The sequence below is a fragment of the Rhamphochromis longiceps genome, linkage group LG13, assembly GCF_057381845.1.
Source record: "Rhamphochromis longiceps isolate RC_006_pf linkage group LG13, R_longiceps_female_GT1.1, whole genome shotgun sequence".
NCBI lineage: Eukaryota > Metazoa > Chordata > Actinopteri > Cichliformes > Cichlidae > Rhamphochromis > Rhamphochromis longiceps.
This window is the reverse complement of record NC_140569.1, coordinates 28,008,547-28,027,853: the sequence shown is the minus strand read 5'-3', so window position 1 is coordinate 28,027,853 and position 19,307 is coordinate 28,008,547. Positions and strand designations below refer to the sequence as shown.

Below are 19,307 nucleotides of genomic sequence, written 5' to 3'. Positions count from 1 at the left end.
GCTCTTTAGTGTTCGTGACCTCAGGTCGCTGATACGATGACTCTTATCTCTGACTTCCTGCCCTACCTGTATTCTCAAATTTATATTGCCCTCATCAAATACTGGGTAAGTGAATAGTGCACTGTTTGTCCTGTCACTTATTTGTCATTATGAAGAGCAATAGCTTTTTATGTGAAGAGAAGAAAATGAGACAAGGAAGTCTTGCCTGGGAACAATTACAGAGTGTCTGCTCCAGGCAAAACCGGTTGTTAAAGTTGCCTACAACCTCAATTTTACAGACAATATTTTTCTTTTAAAATGATAATTGGAGTTTGGTTTATTGTCGTAATGTTTGAAAAAGATGTAACAGTTCAGCGTTGTATAAATAAAGTGTGTGTAGTTGCTTGTATAATACAGTAATGTGTGTCATTGCTGCCTCTCCCTCTGCTGGGAGAGGCTGATTGACACTGTAGGTAGGGCCGGTGTTCACCTCTCCAGCATTTACTGTTGCAAGACAAACAAGCTGACACCAGCCACAACACATGTGAGTAATGTGCCAGCAGCAAAGTCAAACATTAAACCCCAACCCAAGCGTGAATGAATGAGCTCTCGATGACTGCTAGCGGGTCTCGATATGCGACCGTTTGCACATGCATCATCTGTAAAGTGGTCAGCAACACAGGAGAGCGTGTTAACGAGCAGGGAAACTGTGTTCTTACCTCAACTTTACACAAGTGAGAGAAGATGTCTTAGAATAGGGCCTGACCGATGAATCAGCTGATATTAGCCATTTGCCGATGGGTGTCGGCATTTATAATAGCAGGTAAATGAGAATTAAAAAGTAAACCCGTTGGGAGCTGTGTGACTTTTGTGGCATTCCTAAAGATGTGTTTGGAGCAACACACAACAACAACCAGCTGCAGCAGAGTCAGGCAGATTATTTTTAAACCGCATTGTCATATTATCTTAATAATGACTCATACACATTCATGCATAACAAATGGTAATGAAATCTGTTTGAGTTTGGTGTGACTGAAAAAGATATTTCAGATTTTTAAATCACCAGATATCAGTATTGGTCTTTAGAGTCCTTTATCAGTGAAGCTATCAAAGACCTTTTCTTCCTCACTTTTTCAGTGACAGTGTTTACATTTGATAGTGTGCATAGTATAGTATGTGCATATCTTAGACAGGCCATTTGAGCTTTGACTATACTTATGGTTAGAGAGTAGTTGTTAAAAACAGTATTAGAAAAAAGTGTACTTGCAACATCAGGTCATGTAAGTTATCTTTTTTATTTTACTGTTGTTACATTTCATGTAAACCCACTATATACCCAAAACATGGAGAGTTAGTGAGCCTTATAGCTTTTGGACTTTTAGAGGTTTAAAGATAATGAATTACTCAGTTTTGTCACAATTTATTATTTTGATTCGATTTATTATTGTTTCAGTATCAAGCAAACTGTGGTCATTGCATACTGAATGTGAGCTCCATAGACTATGAAGCTTTGAATTTAGAGAATGTTTATTAGTTAACTGATCAAAGATGAAGTCGTTCTCTTTGAAGTGATGAAAAATTCTGAAAAGAGTTTCGAAATATTCACAAGTGGCCGATGTTTAGATGGGCAGCCAAGCCAAGTAAATCCTGTTTGTGTCAGCCACTTTATCTGACTGTCAACAGCTGATTGTGCATTCAATAAAGTTTTGACCTGACTCGAGGTCCTTCATGAATTTTCCAGTTTTCCATTTTATATGTAGTCTAACAGTATTAGCACAAAGAACAGTTGGTAAAGCAGTGCCACTGTTCATTTTGAATCTTTAGTGTGCGAATGTGTGGAATCCTTAAAGTGTACCCCCCCTTCCCAGTTGTTGTTATCAGTTTAGTTCATTAATTAGAGCAGTTAGTCTTGCTGGGGCCAGTAAAGGTGGGATATGAGTTGGCGTCCTCCAGCCCACACACCCTCTCGGACCGTTTACCTTCCCCGATAACTTTGTGAGCTCACTAATCGGACACATTAATCACATCGGCCCCAGCGCGCCGTTCGACTGTTTGCCGTTGCATTAAGACTTGTTATCTCTATTGAAGCCAGTGGAGGGTGTGGTAAAACGGAAAGGGGAACAGCCCAATACCTGCTCACACCAGGCCAGAGAATGGCCCTTTGATGGCCACTGTGGAGTATTTTTAATTAGTTTTTCCAACGTCTGGCTGTCGTCAGAAATAACTGAATGATAGTTTTTGTTGTTGAAGCGCTCAGGAAGTTTGCTATCAAGAGGGAGTTCATTGTTTGAAGGAGGTAAGGGGGAAAACTTGATTTTCTCTCAATCTCTTTAACACTAAAGTGACCCCAAGCTTGTTAGTCAATAAAGCTATAACAGAGTCCCTGATAGGCTGATTGTTCACAGGCTGTTTAAGGCCGGCAGCCGTCCCTCATGAAGCTGCAGCATTCAGGCCACCCTGAAGTCGAGCAGCTCTCCAATCTCTTTGAAGACTTTGCTCTTTTCCACCCTCACTTTGCCTCTTTCTGACTGATCCGTCTTTATCCCCTCTCTTCTGCCTCCCTGTCTATCTCTGTTTCACTCATCCTATTCTTCATGCTCTCTTTTATCCCTGGATCACTTCTTTAGCCCTTTGATTAGCATACCAAAACCCCTATGCATTTCCCCTATGGTTTAAGGGCTATTAATGCTAATTGGAGGCTGGGAACTTCTTTAAGTAGCTCTCTGCAGGTCTGTTTGTACACCTGGTGGGGAGCTCCGTGTGTGTGTGTGTGTGTGTGTGTGTGTGTGTGTGTGTGTGTGTGTGTGTGTGCGTGTGTGTGTGTGTGTGTGTGTGTGCGTGTGTGTGTGTGTGTGTGTGTGTGTGTGTGTGCGTGCGTGCGTGCGTGCGTGTGTGTGTGTGTGTGTGCGCGCGCGTGTGTGTGTGTGTGTGTGTGTGTGTGTGTGTGTGTGCGTGCGTGTCAGATGAGCCCACTTCACGCCCCAAGATTAACCTCCTACACAAAGACACCCAAACACACTTTTATCATATAAACAGTCAGTCTATTGCTGGTATTCTGTTTCTGATAATGTATACAACTGCTGATTAAAGTAATAAATGTATCACAGTAAAAAATATAACCAATGTTATTTCATCATTTTTCATCATGTCTATAGTGGATAGTGTAATGTTAATGTGCACCTTCCTCATTTTATGATGGACACACATGGCAAATTAATAACTGCAATATAACCGTCATGATAGAGAAACAAACCCCCCAAACATGTTTCACTGACTAATCTCCAATAAAACTAATGCAGTCCAATTAATGAATAACTTTCTTAACAGCGCTCATTTTTCATGTATTTTCACTGCCCTGATGTTAAGAAACAAAACTAAATATGAACAGAACAATGTAGCTATCAATAAATCAATCAAGTCAGTTGGAAATACTATATAAAGAATTCTATAGCATATGGTAAACAGTTAGCAATAAACTATAAAAACAGTCAAACACAATCCATTAAAAACTATACAGGGAAAATAATACAGATAGCTGAACCAGACAGTCAACAAGAGGAGGGAGCAACTTTCACATACTCGATCATTAGCATCCTCCAGCTTGATCTAAAAACTCTATATTTGGATAATTTCACTGTTTATATCAGCACAATATGTTTTCAAGCTTTCTTCATCCTCATATCATGACTAATATTATGATCCAGTTTTTTATGTTTGAAGAATTTCTGTCACGTGTCATTGTTATTTAAAATGTAATGGTCTGCAACAGCACCTCATTCAGGATGGTAGTAGTGGTCGGTTGGGCCACACTTTTGATGCAGACATAAATTGTGAAAATGCATGTTTACTAAGTTTCGTACAGACATTAAGGTCCTGATCAGTCCCTTTTGCACACTTCTGTGTAACACCATAGTCACTGTTTTTATTTCTCCTTTCTAAAACTGCGCATTTTGTTATGATATTCCTGGAGTTTCCTGGATGAATTCTATTTTTTCCCAATGGGTGGAAGGGTGTTAATGAATAACCAATAATACAACAGTGTTGCAACATGATGTCCATGATAATAGAGGTATCTCAATGCAGCAGTTATCCAGTACTTTGCACTACATTGCAATGTTTTTACAATACATTGCAATACCTGTGTAGCTTAAATTAATGAGCTATCTGATTCGTGTTCACTCGCTCTCATTTACTTTGCCCCTTCGAGTTTCTTTTTCATTAGGCCTCGGTCACATACAGAGACTTGTTGGCGACCTACTGCCAACCTCCGGTCACTAGAGTGTATCCCCCAGCCGGTTGGCAAGGGGTTGCAGGAGGTTACTGGGTGTTTATGAGTGAGAACGGCTGCAAAGAGAGCGCTGCACCAAAAGCCTTCTTGTGATTGCTTTGATCGCTAGCAGATTTCAGTGGTTTGCATGCAAGATGCCCACATGTCTGCAAATAGTTGCTGAGTAACCACTGAGTACTAATGAAACTTTAAAAAGTCCAACACAAACTTGAAGCTTATATATTAAAAGTGAAAATGTAACTAATTAAAAAGGTGCAGCTTTTACTTTGAAGGCAGATGGTCTCCATTTCTGGTTTGTGTTGCGCTCTTGACAGTTTTACCACAGCTTGACAAATGCAACTTTAAAATCAGGCAGCATTATTATATTTTATTTATTTACTTTTTTCATAACAGTGAAACAAAAACACTACTTGTAGTCCCATCCAAAATGCACTGCTTGGATCAGGTGAAGTCGAAACGAAATTATTTATATTGGAACTGGTGTAACGCTAGCAGCTCTGTCAGTGGTGGTAACAGCTGTAACTGCAGCAGCATGAACCCACGTGATGATTTGAATGACCAAACATTGAAAGAAACCACAACCAGGTACGTTTTCTGCCTCAGCACAAAGTCCAATTAAGCTATCAGAGCTTGGCAAGTGTGATGAATGGAAAGCCTGGTGTGTGTGTGTGTCTGTGTGTTTATTTTATCATTAGGGTATCACCATCCTCAGAGAAGGGCTATTTTCTATTATGCAGTTAGCACGTATAGCACTGAAGGAGCAAATTGGATTGGTATTACAGTATGTACGCCCGGCGCTACATCCTGATGAGCGCCGACAAACAAATTGGATTGGTGGTGTGTAAATCTGAAGCAGTTTGATGAGCCGAAGGGGCAAATTGAATTCTCAACAATGTAAATCTGTATCAGCTCAATGGCTCCCCACCCATTCGGAGCCCTGCCGCCACTTAAATCATGCGATTGTTCCCTGCTGTTCCAAGATACAATCTCTCTTAGCCATTTGCTGCAGCACCTAATCTGTTTTTGATGACCGTGTAGGGATGTAGCTATACATATGGGCAACTGAATCTCCCCCACGCTCATTCTTTCTTTTCATTTCCCCCTCTCTCTCGCTCAAACACACACACAAACACGAGCCCTACAGTTGGCAGAGAAAGATTGCTTTGATTGAGCCATCCATGTGTGTTGATTCAAGAGATTACTCAGATGATTGGTCATACTAATGGACCTCCTGTTTTCTTGGGAAAACATTTTGATCTCTGTCTGTGAGATAACATCTCATATTTATTACTCCTCCAAGCCCTGTTGATTCACACGAATCATATTTATTGCTTTCCTTATTGGCTTTTTTTGTGCAACACTTTTCTATAAAATAAAATACGACACAGTTACCCTGTATAAAATATAGTCAAATGCAAAATACGATGGCAAATCATTCATGTTCCCTGGTTTTAACTAATGTTGCAACGCATCATGTCTTGATGGAGAAGTGTTATTGTTATTAATTTGATGCCACTAATGCATTTTAATAGAGCACGGGAGAAACAGGAGATGAGAAAAGCTTAAAAAACAATGAATTTATACATGTTATGCTATTTTTTTTAAAAAGCAGTCTAGAGACATTTTATCTTTAAGATGTAAAAAAATATATAAACGACATCCAAAGTGTGGTCAGACCAATCAAAATACTGCATTTCTAATGCATGATTTAACCTCGGGTTACAGATGAGAGGGACCATCCAACCTGTGAGGTTTAGAAGCATCTGTGATGAGGGGAAGCAAGCATAAGTGCACATAACAAGGCACCATTAATGCTAAACAATATATGCATGTGTTGCTTGAATGCCAAAGTGGCACAGTTATCAAAAACACCTTATAAATATGCATAAATGAATGTTTGCCGTTTTTACAGATCATTCTGCTTGTGTGTTTCTTCAGTTATCCGTACAGTGAAGACAGCAGTCAGGGGAAGCAGTACATGAATACCAGATGCCCCGCCTGGTGTGACCGAATCCTGATGTCTCCCTCTGCCAGAGACATGTTGCTAAAGGTGAGCCTCTATTTCTACTCAAACCTCACCACTCTCCCCTCAGCTAAAGAGCAAGTGTCTTTATTAATGCCTCACTCTGCTCCTACAACTCCATCATCCTTGATCTGCATGCCCCTCCTCTCCTTTGGCACTTCACAGATGGAAGGATGAGGTGTCTGTAAATATTAATTAGCAATGATAAGCCATGGGTCCACCCAGACAGTATATATATCCAAACACTGGAGTTCCAGTGGGTCCCGTCTTCCTCATTGAGCGGCAGATCTGTCTTTTTACTCGCAGAGCTGAAGCCTGCCAGTCCCTGTTCGGCTTCAGATCCATCCCATTATTAACGCCAGCCAATCTGCCACCTCTGGAATCTCAGCCAATAAAACCCAGCTTTGTCTTTAGAGGCCTGACCCTTTTGAGCGCTGGAACACACGGGCTTTCATCTGTTAATGTGTGTGAAAGAGATGCAGCAGTGTATTGTACAGTACCAGTCCACAGTGGGGGGGTTACTCAGGAAGTTTGGCTTCTTTTCTTCTTTTGTCCACAACAAATGAGAAAATTCCTTCCTGAGCTTTATTCTTTACTGACTGAAGCATCACAAGGACCCCGCTCCCATCGCTGTGTTACCATAGATTGTAAATTACAGAGACTGCAGAGGCTTAAAATATGGTAGCATGCGGTTTGTTTTTACCCACTTAAAGTGTCAGAATTATATAAGAGGGGATCCACGCGCACAAACAGCTGGTTCGCTGTTTGCTTTTCTTCCCCTCAAGCACCGGTTAATTGTTTGTAATGCAGGGACAGAGTGGAACAGTTAGTGTGTTCACAGATTGGCTGATGATTCACTGAGCGCACACTCTCTGGCTCCGAGCATTACAGATTGTTGAGACATGGGCCCGTAAACAGCCCGGCGTGCGGCGTCATCTATCATGGCACGGTCGGTTAACTTGCCATCATGTTATTTTCTGCTTGCCGAGCCCTAACATGCCAAAGGTTGCCCGCTGGCTGTGCGGCACAGCACCGGCTCCGGGAGCGGCGGTAATGAATGTTTAGCCGAGCGAGCGCTCCCTCTCTGCCGGAGGGCCCCGGGTAATTTGTTTATCTGTCTAAAGATTATGCAGCCCGAAAATCCACAATTTTATGCTGCCTTTGTAAATTATCAAGTGTGTGTTTGATGAATGTGTCTCAGGCTGCAGGAGGCAGCGGCACAGGAGCCGGCTGCCAGACAAATAGAGAGGAGGCAGCGCGTGGCCCGCTAGGAAAGGTAGTGAGGTGTAGGCACACGGTGTGCTGACCCGGCTCCGCTGCAGGATTGGTCTGAAGTTAATTTGGATTTGGCTTTATGGTTCATTCTCCGGCTCTCTGTCTCTTTCTTCTAAAGTGTCAGTGCCGCTCTCCACATCACAACCGGTGGCACACACCAACCTCTGTGTGTGTGTAAGTGGGGGCTGGTGGCTGTTTAAAAAGTCTTTAGTTCAACCAGACAAGTGTGATTTATACTCCAGTCTGCGGATTTATGTGCGAGTGGCTTCTTTGTGTGCAGGCAGTGATATTGAAACACGGTTCTCTCAGATAAGCACTTAGATTACACTGAGAGTGTATTAGGCCGTGAGGCAAATGTCCACTTTGTAAATTGCTCCTGCTTTTCATTTTTCTTCACGCGAGCTTAAAGTTAAAACTCAAAGCTCGAGGTGCGTTCAGCCACAGCTCAGTGCCGCTGCTCTCTGAGAATCGGGGTAACTATAATCAGAAGGAAGAAGTCCAACATCGAAAAAGGACGTCGGGCTACAATTAGGTTTTTTTCTTCGTTTTCTTTGCCTGCTGTGATTCATTTTTGTGCCTGTAAATTAGCTTAATTTTACTAATAGCTGTGCCTGAACTAAGCATAAACTATTTAACATCCCCTAATTTACTTAGTAGTTATATCGAGCATTTATTTAAAATTTATCTTCATTACGTCCCATTCAATTGGAGAACTCATTGGGTAGCCTGCCTACTCGCCTTCTGGGGGCCACCTCTAATATTTTGGGGGTTCTGGAGGAGGCAGCATATCTTAATTAGCCAAGGCTTTCTATTCTGTCCACCCAATGCTGGTAAATTAAAAAAACAAAAACAGATCCATTTACCTCCATGCAACCAAAACCAGCTCCAAAGCGACTGATCGGATCACAGCAGAATTGCGTCCCTTTTCCAACAGACTCTGCATTATTCATATTCTAATGTGGGCTTTTTAACATCACATCACTCCCTAATATTTTCAGCATTTCTCAAGCTGAATGACTAAGTGTCTCTCTGTTAGTGAACAACAGCAGTGCTGATATTATTAAGATTTTTCTGGCACCTAAACAAACACAACATTTTTAATCACGTGTCGATTGCGTAAAACAGCCCCTGTAGGACCTGATAAACTTTTACAAATTTCTAATAACTGATGAAGGAGGAATCTTCCTTTATCTGTCTGCACTTCAGAAACAGAGGACTGTAGTCACGCATCTTCTAAGGGAGGTTTTTCTTTGTCCTTTTTTCCAGCACACGTGGAACTTAGATGGCGGGTGTAAGCTTAGTTCTGGTTTCCTAATGTGTAGGAGAGAAGCTCCTCAGTTGAAATTTACTGTTGAAACTGTTTTGTCCAGACGTTGCCTATTTCACTTTTCCAGCTGACTTTTATTTTGAAACCAGCTACATGATCCTCCTAATTGTGTTTAATGAAGCTGCTCCAGTTCATTCAATACCACGACACTAACATGTAGTGATTGTCCTGTGTAAGTGCGACCCCAACATTTAGATCGCACCACGTTTGATTTTGTGTCTCTGCAGCCTGAAAATGAAGAGAAGTCTATAGTCTATGATAACATTGGGCCCAATGTCTGCATGGGGGACCACAAGGTAACACAACCTCACTCACTGTGTGCGATTGTTCTGTGATGTGTTGAATATGCTGCTCTGGAGAAGCTGTGACCTGTGTGTCTGCAGTGTAAAACCAGTGTGTTAAAAATATTCTACTTCAGTTTGTACAAGTATTTTACTTCAATACTTTCATTTTGAAGTTTTCTTCCTTTTTGGGGTTAATGTGACTGATTAACTTGAACTATTTAGTTGATAAAATCCTGTTTATATATAAGTAATAGCTTTCTTTTCAATTCATGCTTTAAAGAAGAGAATGATAGAGTTACAATGCTTTTGTTTAATTTTTAAAAAGGAAGAAAGAAAGAAAGTTAAGTCATAATTGTGTACTTATTTAAGTTCAGTTAAATTAATCCAGTGCGAGAGGTAAATGAAGCCTAAGTGAGCAAAGCATGCATCACATACTGTTATTATTATCATTCTGAAAACCTTTAACTTTAGGGTTCATCACCTTAAATAAATAAAAGCATTCGGTTGAAGTTTGTTGAGTTCTTCGGGTTGTCACAGTGAAATATGCTCCAAGTGTGAAGCTGATCAGTCTGCAGAGGCTTTTTTCTGACGTCACGTCTAATAGGATCTCTGCATTTGTCTTTATTTGATTACATGTGTTAGAAACCCAATCACCAATCCCTAGTTCATTTATATAACCTGTACAGTTAACAGCTTATCTTATTATTACTGAAGTCTGCAGAGTTTAAGTATAAAACTGGCATGAATTTCACTAGAACAATAAAACAAACTCTAATAATGATCCTGAATTTTCTCCTACTGTTAACTTTATTAAGCTATTACTGTATTTGTCAGGAAAATTCTGCAGAAAGTAGGAAAGTGGAAAAGATTTTTCCCATAAGGTCAGCTGTAGGGCTGAAGTCTGTGTAGTGTCAGACAGCAGGTCTTCCACTGAAAGAGAGGCGCCTTAAACCAGGTCTTTCATCACTACGCGGTGTGACACGGACGCTGTTGTGTGTGTGCGAGGTGACCTGAGCACAGCGGCAGACACTCCACCGTCCCTTACCTCCAAACCACACAACGCCGCTAAAGTCACAGCTGCCTATGTTTAAAAAATGTCCAGTGTAGTTAGCACACAGGCCCCAAAATGCTCCCGGACTGGTATGTGAGTTTAACCTGCATGTCAGAGGTGCTCACAGGGGTGGGTTGGTCGTTTCGTGGGGTGGAGGAGGAGGGTGGGGTGTGTGTGTGTGGTGTGCTTCTTCCAGAGAAGTATGGAGTTTTCTTACCGTGGTTTGTCTCTGTCCCCCCCTCACCAGCCTGTCTTCCTGTCCTTCCGAATAACAGCGGGGGCAGGTAAACCTAATGCAAATAAGCACAAGTGTTGTGTGGTGCAGTGATGTCGTGGTAAATATCATTCTTTTTCTTTATCACAATTCTTCCCATTGTTGCTATTGTTCACTTTGATTTGCTTGACTGTTTTTTTCATGACTTTGCACAAGTGGCAGGCGTGCCTGCTTGAGGAGTTTTATTGTGAAATAAAACAGCATCGGTGCACAAATCACAGTCACGCGAGATTTCTTAAAATGCTTCTCTTTTTTAAGAAAATCTCGTGCTGCAGCTCATGTTTGACCTTTTTAAGAATCATCAGATTTGTTTGATTAAAAAATCACTTTGGGTGTTGGAGGAGTAAAACTTTTTCCCACCCCGTCCCTCTCCCCTTCTTTTATTCCTCCGCAGGGAAGTGTTGCCAAAGGGGGGAGAACATATTCCGTGAAGCGCCTCTGTGAGAACACCCGAGAAACAAACAGGACACCGCACACACAGCGCACACACACGCACACACACGCACACACACGCACAAAAACACACCCACACACACACTTTGCACAAGCATACACTGAAGAACCTAGACAGACTTTGTTTCAGCAGTGCTGACCAGTTGCAGTAATCCAGACGCCTCATCCATACGAAAACCCCGACCCGGTTTCTTCCCACGAAACACTCGCCGAGATCTGGACGAGCCACCCGAGGGCCCGGCTTCCAGACGAGATACACATCGCTGACCTCATCGTTGCCATGCAACCCTCCCCCATTCCCCAGAGAAAAGGACAACCAGACGGACGGACGGACAACTCTCTTCCATGCCACAGCCTCATTGCCAAAACTCTAATTGAACACAGTCCTACTACATCCTTTTAGACACCGTACTTGGCATTTTTAGGTATGCCTCTATGTATAGAAGCTACTTTCCATACAGTATGTAAGGTGTTTTAAAAAACAAAAAAGAAAAGTGCAATGCAAAAAAAAGTTGTGTATCTATATTGTTAGGTTTATTTGTACATCGGACAGTATAACATAGACTCGTTGATGGTTTTAGTGCCGTTCTCTTCTCTGACCAAACTTTGCGGTCCCTTTGTTGGAATAGATAGAACTTCTAAGTTTATTTCAACAGTTTCTATATAAATACATATATATATTGTTTTTTTTTCTCTTTTGTTTCATTTTGGTTTTTTGAGTTGTTCTTGTCGTTGTGTGCACAACACACAGCCATGCCTGACACATCAGTTGAGTCTTGTTTTATATACTGTACTTTTTAAAGAGATAATTTATAATTCTTACCAAAATGTTTATGCTGGAGTGCGTGCGCAGACACAGCGCGGCCGTGTCGGTGTTCCCACAGCCACGCTGACCTTTGAATAAGTCCATACAACAAGAGAGGAGTGATTTATTGCCTATCCAAGAATGTTTTAAGCAGTGCCATAGACCATGCAGGTGTGTGTGTATATATATATATGTATATATATATGTATATATACATATACACATACATATATATTTAAAAAGATAATGTTTCATATATAGCACTCTCACATTATGTCATTCTTATTCTTACTCTAACTTATTTCTATAATATTATGGTTCTGAATGTGATATTTTAGGTAGGTTTGGGTGTCCTTAAAATGTAAACTGTCTTTTTTTGTTTTTTGTCTATTTTTGTTACTGCATTATGGTGCCAAGTATCCTAAACAGGAATGAAGTGTGTCAGAAATACTTAAGATAAATGAGAGAAACTCTAAAAGCAGGGGAGGGGCGTGGGGCAGAGCAGGGAGTCTTGCTATTTGTAATTGTTCAGTATGTAGCCTTCAGCAGCCTCCTTTGCAAATAATTGGAGCATTAGAGGTGATGGGAGACTTCTTTTTTTTTTTTATCATCATCGATTTCATGTACTACACTACAGGTTTCAGACTCAGTGAAGCCATCAGATTGATCCTCCCTTATTATTATTATTTTTTCTCCATCTAAATCAAACACCAAGTGGAACTGTTTTTGTGCCTGCTGCAGAATTTATGTCATCTTTTGTGATTTGGTCCATAAGACAGAATGTTTATAAAAGTTAAAAAAAAAAAACTAAACAAAAAAAGTAAATGAAACCCTGCTTGTTTTTGTTCCAGCTGCTCGTTGTGAGTATACTGTAGGATTATAAGCTGCAGTTATTATTTTTTCCCTTCACTCCATCCTATAAAAGCAGATAGAGATTTTATTCCAGCCCCCTTTCAGGACGGCCTGGCCTCTACTGTAGGTGATGCAGTTCTCAAAAGCAATAAAACCCATTAGAGCTCAATGCCTATTCTGTCCTCATTCTTTCTCGTTTTTACTTCCTGGTAGACAACTTATTTTTTAATAACACACAGAGAGCTCCACATTAACTATTCGAATACGGGCTTCCACCTCGTGTGCAGTGTTATTGATTTGGTCTCACTTTTTGCGCACTAGTGCCCAACAATACATTTTGTACGCAACTTTTCAGATAAAGAAAAAAAAATTGCGTCAAGTGAAATACGCAATGCAATTTGACCCACGTGTATGAGTCCTCGCTGCCTTTAACTGAGGCCTAAAACACATTTAAATGTCCACGTTAAACAATTCCGAGTATAAAAATGAGAAAAATGTTACATTTTATTATTATTTAACAAATATATAGAAATATATTGAAATACATAATTAAGCTTGAAACGTTTGGGGTCTTTTTAATATCAGCCTGTTCCCGCGGCCTCAGTTTAAAGAAGGATAACTTTTCCTTAAATCCGTCTTTTATGATGGCAGCTGTTCACTTCATGCACGGATTATCAAAAAGTCCAAGGTGGGATTTGAGTTTAATGAGCGCTCATTTGTGATTGGCTGAACTCTCCCATTGATTTGCCTACATAGAACTACCTCGGGTGTAGTTCCGCATTTCAGACAGAGAGGGAGCACTTCAAGTCTCAAGTATTAAATACAAGAACTCTGAACACCAAACAGTATAAAACCGCAATTAAGCTTTTTCTGAGATAAAGTAATAATAATAAAGGCTAAGGATCACTTTCTCTCCAAGAGCAACGTAAAGATTGAACAAAGAGTTAATTAATCTCCATTTATAAGATGGAAAATAAAACCTCCAGCATTGAAAGAGATGATTTATTGTTGGTCATTTATATGTGTTAGAAATCGATGTTTTACCTTTTTGTAATAATCATAATAATTATAATAACGCTTCATAATTTATGGAGGGAATTGTTTTTAAGTAAATAAATGATGATCCCACATAAATTGCACTTTTTGAAGAAAAAAAAATTAAATATTTTAAAAGACTCGTTTTTCCCTTACGCGCCACTCTTGTATAAAATATATAAACTTAATAATAACAACATCAGTTAACCCGCTTTCGGTGTCATTGCTGCCAATAAGGAAATTCACTTATCGATAGTCATGAATTTCTCTTTAATTTATATTAAGCCCATACATTAAATCAAAACCCAAAAGAAAACAAAAAGAAAAAAAAGCTTGTTAAATAATTTATTCATAATACAAAGGGGGTTTACTTTTTTCTTTTTCTTCCTATAACCTTCCGGAAGCGATAATACTCTTTAGATCCAACTTAAAACGATGCTCCGGTTCTCTGCTCGGCTGCGTGATGAGGTAAAACAGAAACTCTGTCAAACCAAATAAAAGTGATGTTAAAAAACAAGCTGTGTGGTTTTTCTTGGTTTGTTTGTTTACAGTCATTATTTACAGCATTTAGCATTTTATACAATAGTGTTTCTGTAATGAAATGTAGAGTTCAATAAAACGTGACTTTACTCAGCAGGAAGAAAAAAAATAAAAAGCGGTATCGGAGGGAGTGATGAGCCCAATGCTGCCACGTTTCCGCTGCTCAAATCATAACTTACTCAGTAAAAAATATATATACACACAATCTCACATACATGTTCATCTGCAGGCTACAGCACAAAAATCAGTCACTCGTCTCAAACCTGCCCCCTTCAAACAGTTTAGTCTGTTGCCTTTTAGGACAGTGGATACCCTGGTTAAACTGAGCTTTAGAAGCGTCACAGGCCCCGTTTGCACCTGCCATTTAAAACATGCGCCCGGGATCTGGATCAGTGTGGGCTACTAAAATAAACAAAAACAAAACAAACAAAAAAAATCTGTTAATACGTGTAAAATAAAAAACAAAATTTTTAAAAAGTGTGCAATCTCTTCAGATGAACGTATGAATACCGAAATGTATTAAAACATTTAGAGGTCACATTAGGAGCTGAAACCGTGACGTAACGTGACAAGCTGTAAAAATAATGCAACAAGTGCAATGACTTAAAGTGTAAACGTTTTGAGCTCAGCACTGATCCAAAGTAGGGTTGTTTTTTTAAAGAATATTTTCTTTACATTTACACCTGTTAAAACTCTGCCTGTATGCGTAAAAACTCATTTGCGTCTCCAGGACAGTTTCCGTTCCCAGCATCAGTGTCCTTTCAGCTGCATAAACATGTCCTCATCAGTCTTTCTCAAGTCCAGGAGGAAACACAGTTATAGCTCCGCATACAGCAGCGTCTGGGTGAGTTTGGATGCAACCATGTGCGTCTCCGCTTGGCCACCTTTTCGGTTTTTCCCGTGCGTCTGGACGCAGGCTTGGGAGTTTTACGCATTTTTCTATCTCTGCTTGAGGGTGTGTGGGGGGGTGGGGGAATAAAGGTGATCCCTTAAGAGGCATGTTGGAAATGTCAGGTGGAGATGGGCTCGGAAAGAGTGCGACAAGTCTTCGTGGGGACCCCTTTTCTGGGTCCCTCCCAGGCTGTGGGGATCACAAGGTGTCCGAGCTGTTACTGCAGGGGCTGATCAGCGCCAGGTTGGTAGCCTTGTGCTTTTTCAAGAGTCTCGTGATTTTTTCGTCGTCTGAATTTGGGTCCAGGGGTTTGTTGTACTCGTCGTCCTCCTCGTTGTCAGAGCTCTCCTTCATTTTCTCCGTCTCGGAGTCGTGCTTCTTCTTAGCAGAGGCCATTTCCGCTGCGTGCCTCTTCCGCCATTTGGTTCTTCTGTTCTGAAACCAAACCTGATGAGAAGAGAGGGAAGAAAAAAAAATAAAATAAAATAAAAAAATAAAGACACACAGATGCTCAACAGGTCCAGCACCAGTAACAGAAGCAGGAAATCAGGAGGTCCAAACAGTTATTTATCCACAAGAGAAACAAACAAGCAATAAAAACCCCCATTAATAATAAATAATAATAATAACAATAATAAAAGAAGACGAAGAAGAAGCTGCTTCTACAATTATTTTTAATTACTTTTTAATCCATTAATTTATTTGTGTCCAATCAAAAATAATAAAACAAAAACAGTAACCGATTAAAATGTAGATAAAAATAAGCTTCTTCTGCTTTTCATAATAATAAAAATAATGTTACTGTAGCACAGTCAGTTTCAAAAGTCTGGGGATAAAACATTTCCCATTATTATTATTATTATTATTATTATTATTATTATTATTATTATTATTATAATCATCATCATCATCATCATCATCATCAATTTATTTTATTTTATTTTTTTTAAATGAAGCTGTAGCATGTGGAAATAACCCTACACTTTCCGGCCTTGTAGCCGAATCTTCCCCAATTAAAGAAATCAAAGCGCAGATCTGCCTCAATTTATTTATTTATTTTATTCCCCACATGCTTCTCAGCCCTGAGCAGGCACGGTTTAGCGGTCTTTACCTTGACTTGACTCTCGGTCATTCCTAAAGAGTAGGCCAGCCGGGCTCTCTCCGGGCCGGCCAGGTATTTTGTCTGCTCGAAAGTTTTTTCCAGTGCAAAGATTTGCTGTCCTGAAAACGTCGGCCTGGAGTGTTTCTTCTTCCCGTCCTTGTCCACCATCATGTTAGCCTGAGCTGAGGAGAGATGCAAAATGTGTGGTTATATTAAGATATATTAAATTTATAGTTGGATAGTAAAACAAACAAACATTGGATCAGTAAGTGTGATGCTCCTGGATGTGTCAGACCCAACTCTTCGTGATTACAGTTTTAATGCCACTGTGATGTTCATTCAGCGCCCTGTGTGGAAGTCTCAGTGTCTTTTCTGGTACTCTGACGTGGCTGTATAACAACACTGACCCTGTGGCACAGCATTCATAACGTGCAAACCTGTGTTACATTTGTTGTCGTGATTGTGTGAAACGCAGGGCAGGTGTACTTCTTGTAAGTTGGGGTTGTTTTCTCCCAAACGGGCCTCTTATTAACCAAAATAACCTCTGAATTCCAAAGAAAACATCACAGGGGAATGTCGGCTTCTCCCAAATGTAAACTATTCATTATATGTATAAAAAAGGCAGCCCAGAGGCACGCTCAGACGGGACTTACTAGGACAAGGAACCCGAGGGTCCCTCCACGGAGAGCCTTGCATCACCCCGGGCCAGAAGATGGGTGCCCGCCCCGGTAGCTCGGCCAGTGGCTTCGGATACCGCGACACCGCCGGGCTGAAGTACATCCCCGCCGCTGCTGCGGCGGCCGCGGTAGTTGCCAGGCCGTTTATCCGCGGAAATCCGGACAACAGCTGCCCGGCGGTGGTAATTGGTCTCCCCAGGATGTCGCTTATTCCGTGCGGGGTCCCCCCGGAGAACTGAGAGTTGAGGTTGGACAGCGGGGGCGCCTTGAAGCCCGCCGGGCTCTGCTGCAGCGCGTACGGGAACAGGGACGTCTTCATCTCGGTCATGTTGTGCAACGCCGCCAGCGGGGTGCTGCCCAGTACGAAAGCACTCTGCCGGTTAGCCTCCATCTGCCCGACCGCTAACATCTGTGAACATGAACCGCCAAACTCGCTGGGACAGAAACTGGAAGGAAACTAGCGGGAGTAGTAAAGGCGAGTAAATGCAGGCGCACAGCGGACTGCTGGGATTCAGGAGCCTGGCCACTTCTGCCGCCTTTTCCAAAGTATCCTGGGCCCGGAGGAAGACTCTTGAAATGTTAGAAAAAACTTGAACGAAAGCGAAGTTCTCTCTCGGGAGTGAAGAGCTCGGCAAAAACTCCAAAACGCCTCTCCGCGTGTTTATTTTGCTCGGAGTCTGTCAGCTGGGAGGAGGCTGCATGCGTCCGCCTCAGGAATCCTCGCGGAAATCGGACGATCTGATGATGGTTTTGATGGGAACCATTAAAAGGCTCGGCTCGCCTTTTCATAAATTCACTCGCTCTATGCTGGGAGTGAAGCGGGAGTCGCTGATAACAGCGCAGCCACCTGCACGAGCGTTATTCCCATTGGACAAGGCTGAGTGAGACGGCGCCCTGATTGGAGGAGACATAAACCCCGCTGCTGGACGGATGCTGCCTTAACGTGCTGTCGGAAATAAGACTGTTCCCCCCACTCCAGTAAAGATGCATATCAACGGTGCCTATTAGGACTGAGTGGATTTGTTTTTGATAGATGGAGATGCATGTTGGTGATACATTTCAGAGCAAGTCGGCAACAGAAAAGTCTGGCAGCGTAGCATATTGTTTCATTAATAATAATAACACTTTAATACTGCTGGCATAGAAATGATCGTTTTTTGGTTTTTTGTTGTTTTATTTTTTTTTTAAAAAAGGCGCTTTTTAAAAAAACAGTATTTTCTGGTTTTACATTAGAGAGACGAGGCCTGAGGGTTTTTTTTGTTTGTTTTTGTGTGTGCAGAAGCTAAACGTTGCTTAACATAGTGTAAAGCTGAATTAAGGATTTATTATTGTGGAAACCATCGTGTCAGAGGAGCCTTGAATGCACCAACAGCCCCACTCCATTAAGATATTTGGTGGTGCTGTTAATGATGCGTCCTGCGCTGTGGAAATCATTGTTTCCACGTACTGCAACACTCACTCACTTACATTAAAACCTGTTAGCGCAGAGTACGGGAGGAGGTTAAAGTAGAAACGGAAACCGGACGAAGACTTCTTTGGGTAATTTCAGTGAAACGATTGTAATAATAAATATAATAATAAAAGTAATAATAATAATAATAATAATAAGTTCCACCCTTCGCTCGCAAAATTAGTTTTTATGAAGATTAAATTTATTTTTCTTGATATTTTTCCGTTATTTATAAATGGTTTTTTCTTCTTTCACTTTTGCACAAAAGTATCAATTTTGATACCGATTCCGACAAAGGCTACTTTAGTAAATGACATCGAATAAATTATTAGTATTATTTTTTTATTAAAAAATACAACTTGTAATTCGACTAAAATATTTATCTATTTATTTATTTTATTAAATATGACGTGTTTGGGGTAACTCGAAGCAAAGTAGCTGTCGCTGGCCTTTTATATGAACCATCAAACAGCAGAAGCTCATTAAAGCACAGCCTGTTTTTATTTATTTTATAAGAGTGAGATAATTTGGTGTTTTTCAACACAAACTGCGTTATTACGGTGAAAGTGTGCGAGAAAAACGCGCCGGGCTCCAGTCATCACTCTGAGTGCTGTAATATTTTATGGAGATGTGAGAAGGTTGTAAGAGTGAAATATGGCCACGTTAGCATTTGAAAGGCCTCAGCAAATGCACACTGCTGCTCATTTGCTCACCGGGGGAAGGACTGAGGATTTTAAAAGCTTTTTCTTTTTTTCGTCTTCTCTGTATTTTTTTTTTTGCTGAAGCTCGAGGTGATTCATGATTTTGGCTGTATTTCTTCAAGCTGGATGCAGTGCATGAACGTCTAATTCTATAAACAACGTCTCTATTTCTAGATTAAATATATATATCTATATCTATATAGATATAGATATATATATCTTTAAAAAAGGATGACTGTGAAATATTAGGGGTTAAAAAAACCCCTGATCAGATCCTGTATATAAGTTCTAAGAAGCCG

The 19,307-nt window shown here is 40.8% G+C and overlaps 2 protein-coding genes across 4 annotated transcripts in view; one reads left to right on the top strand and one right to left on the bottom strand.

Annotated features, from left to right (window-relative positions):
- inpp5a (inositol polyphosphate-5-phosphatase A) overlaps window positions 1–11,031 on the top strand; it is a 158,365-nt gene extending 147,334 nt beyond the window's left edge. For 2 of the 3 annotated variants that reach the window (XM_085428875.1, XM_085428877.1), the window contains exons 13-16: window positions 6,206–6,317; window positions 9,120–9,188; window positions 10,475–10,562; window positions 10,896–11,031. In XM_085428875.1, coding sequence (XP_085285001.1) covers window positions 6,206–6,317; window positions 9,120–9,188; window positions 10,475–10,555 — 262 coding nt within the window. In that variant the 3' untranslated portion in view covers window positions 10,556–10,562; window positions 10,896–11,031. The remainder of the gene's footprint in view (window positions 1–6,205; window positions 6,318–9,119; window positions 9,189–10,474; window positions 10,563–10,895) is intronic. The other variant, XM_085428876.1, reaches the window with a different exon arrangement.
- Window positions 11,032–13,977: 2,946 nt separating this feature from the next.
- nkx6-2 (NK6 homeobox 2) lies at window positions 13,978–17,678 on the bottom strand. Its single transcript, XM_085428878.1, has 3 exons — window positions 16,834–17,678; window positions 16,190–16,362; window positions 13,978–15,525 (listed from the first exon to the last, which is right to left on the bottom strand). Exons 1-3 carry the CDS (start codon window positions 17,264–17,266, stop codon window positions 15,277–15,279), a joined length of 855 nt encoding a protein of 284 aa, XP_085285004.1. The 5' UTR covers window positions 17,267–17,678; the 3' UTR covers window positions 13,978–15,276.
- Between the last annotated feature and the right edge of the window lie 1,629 nt (window positions 17,679–19,307).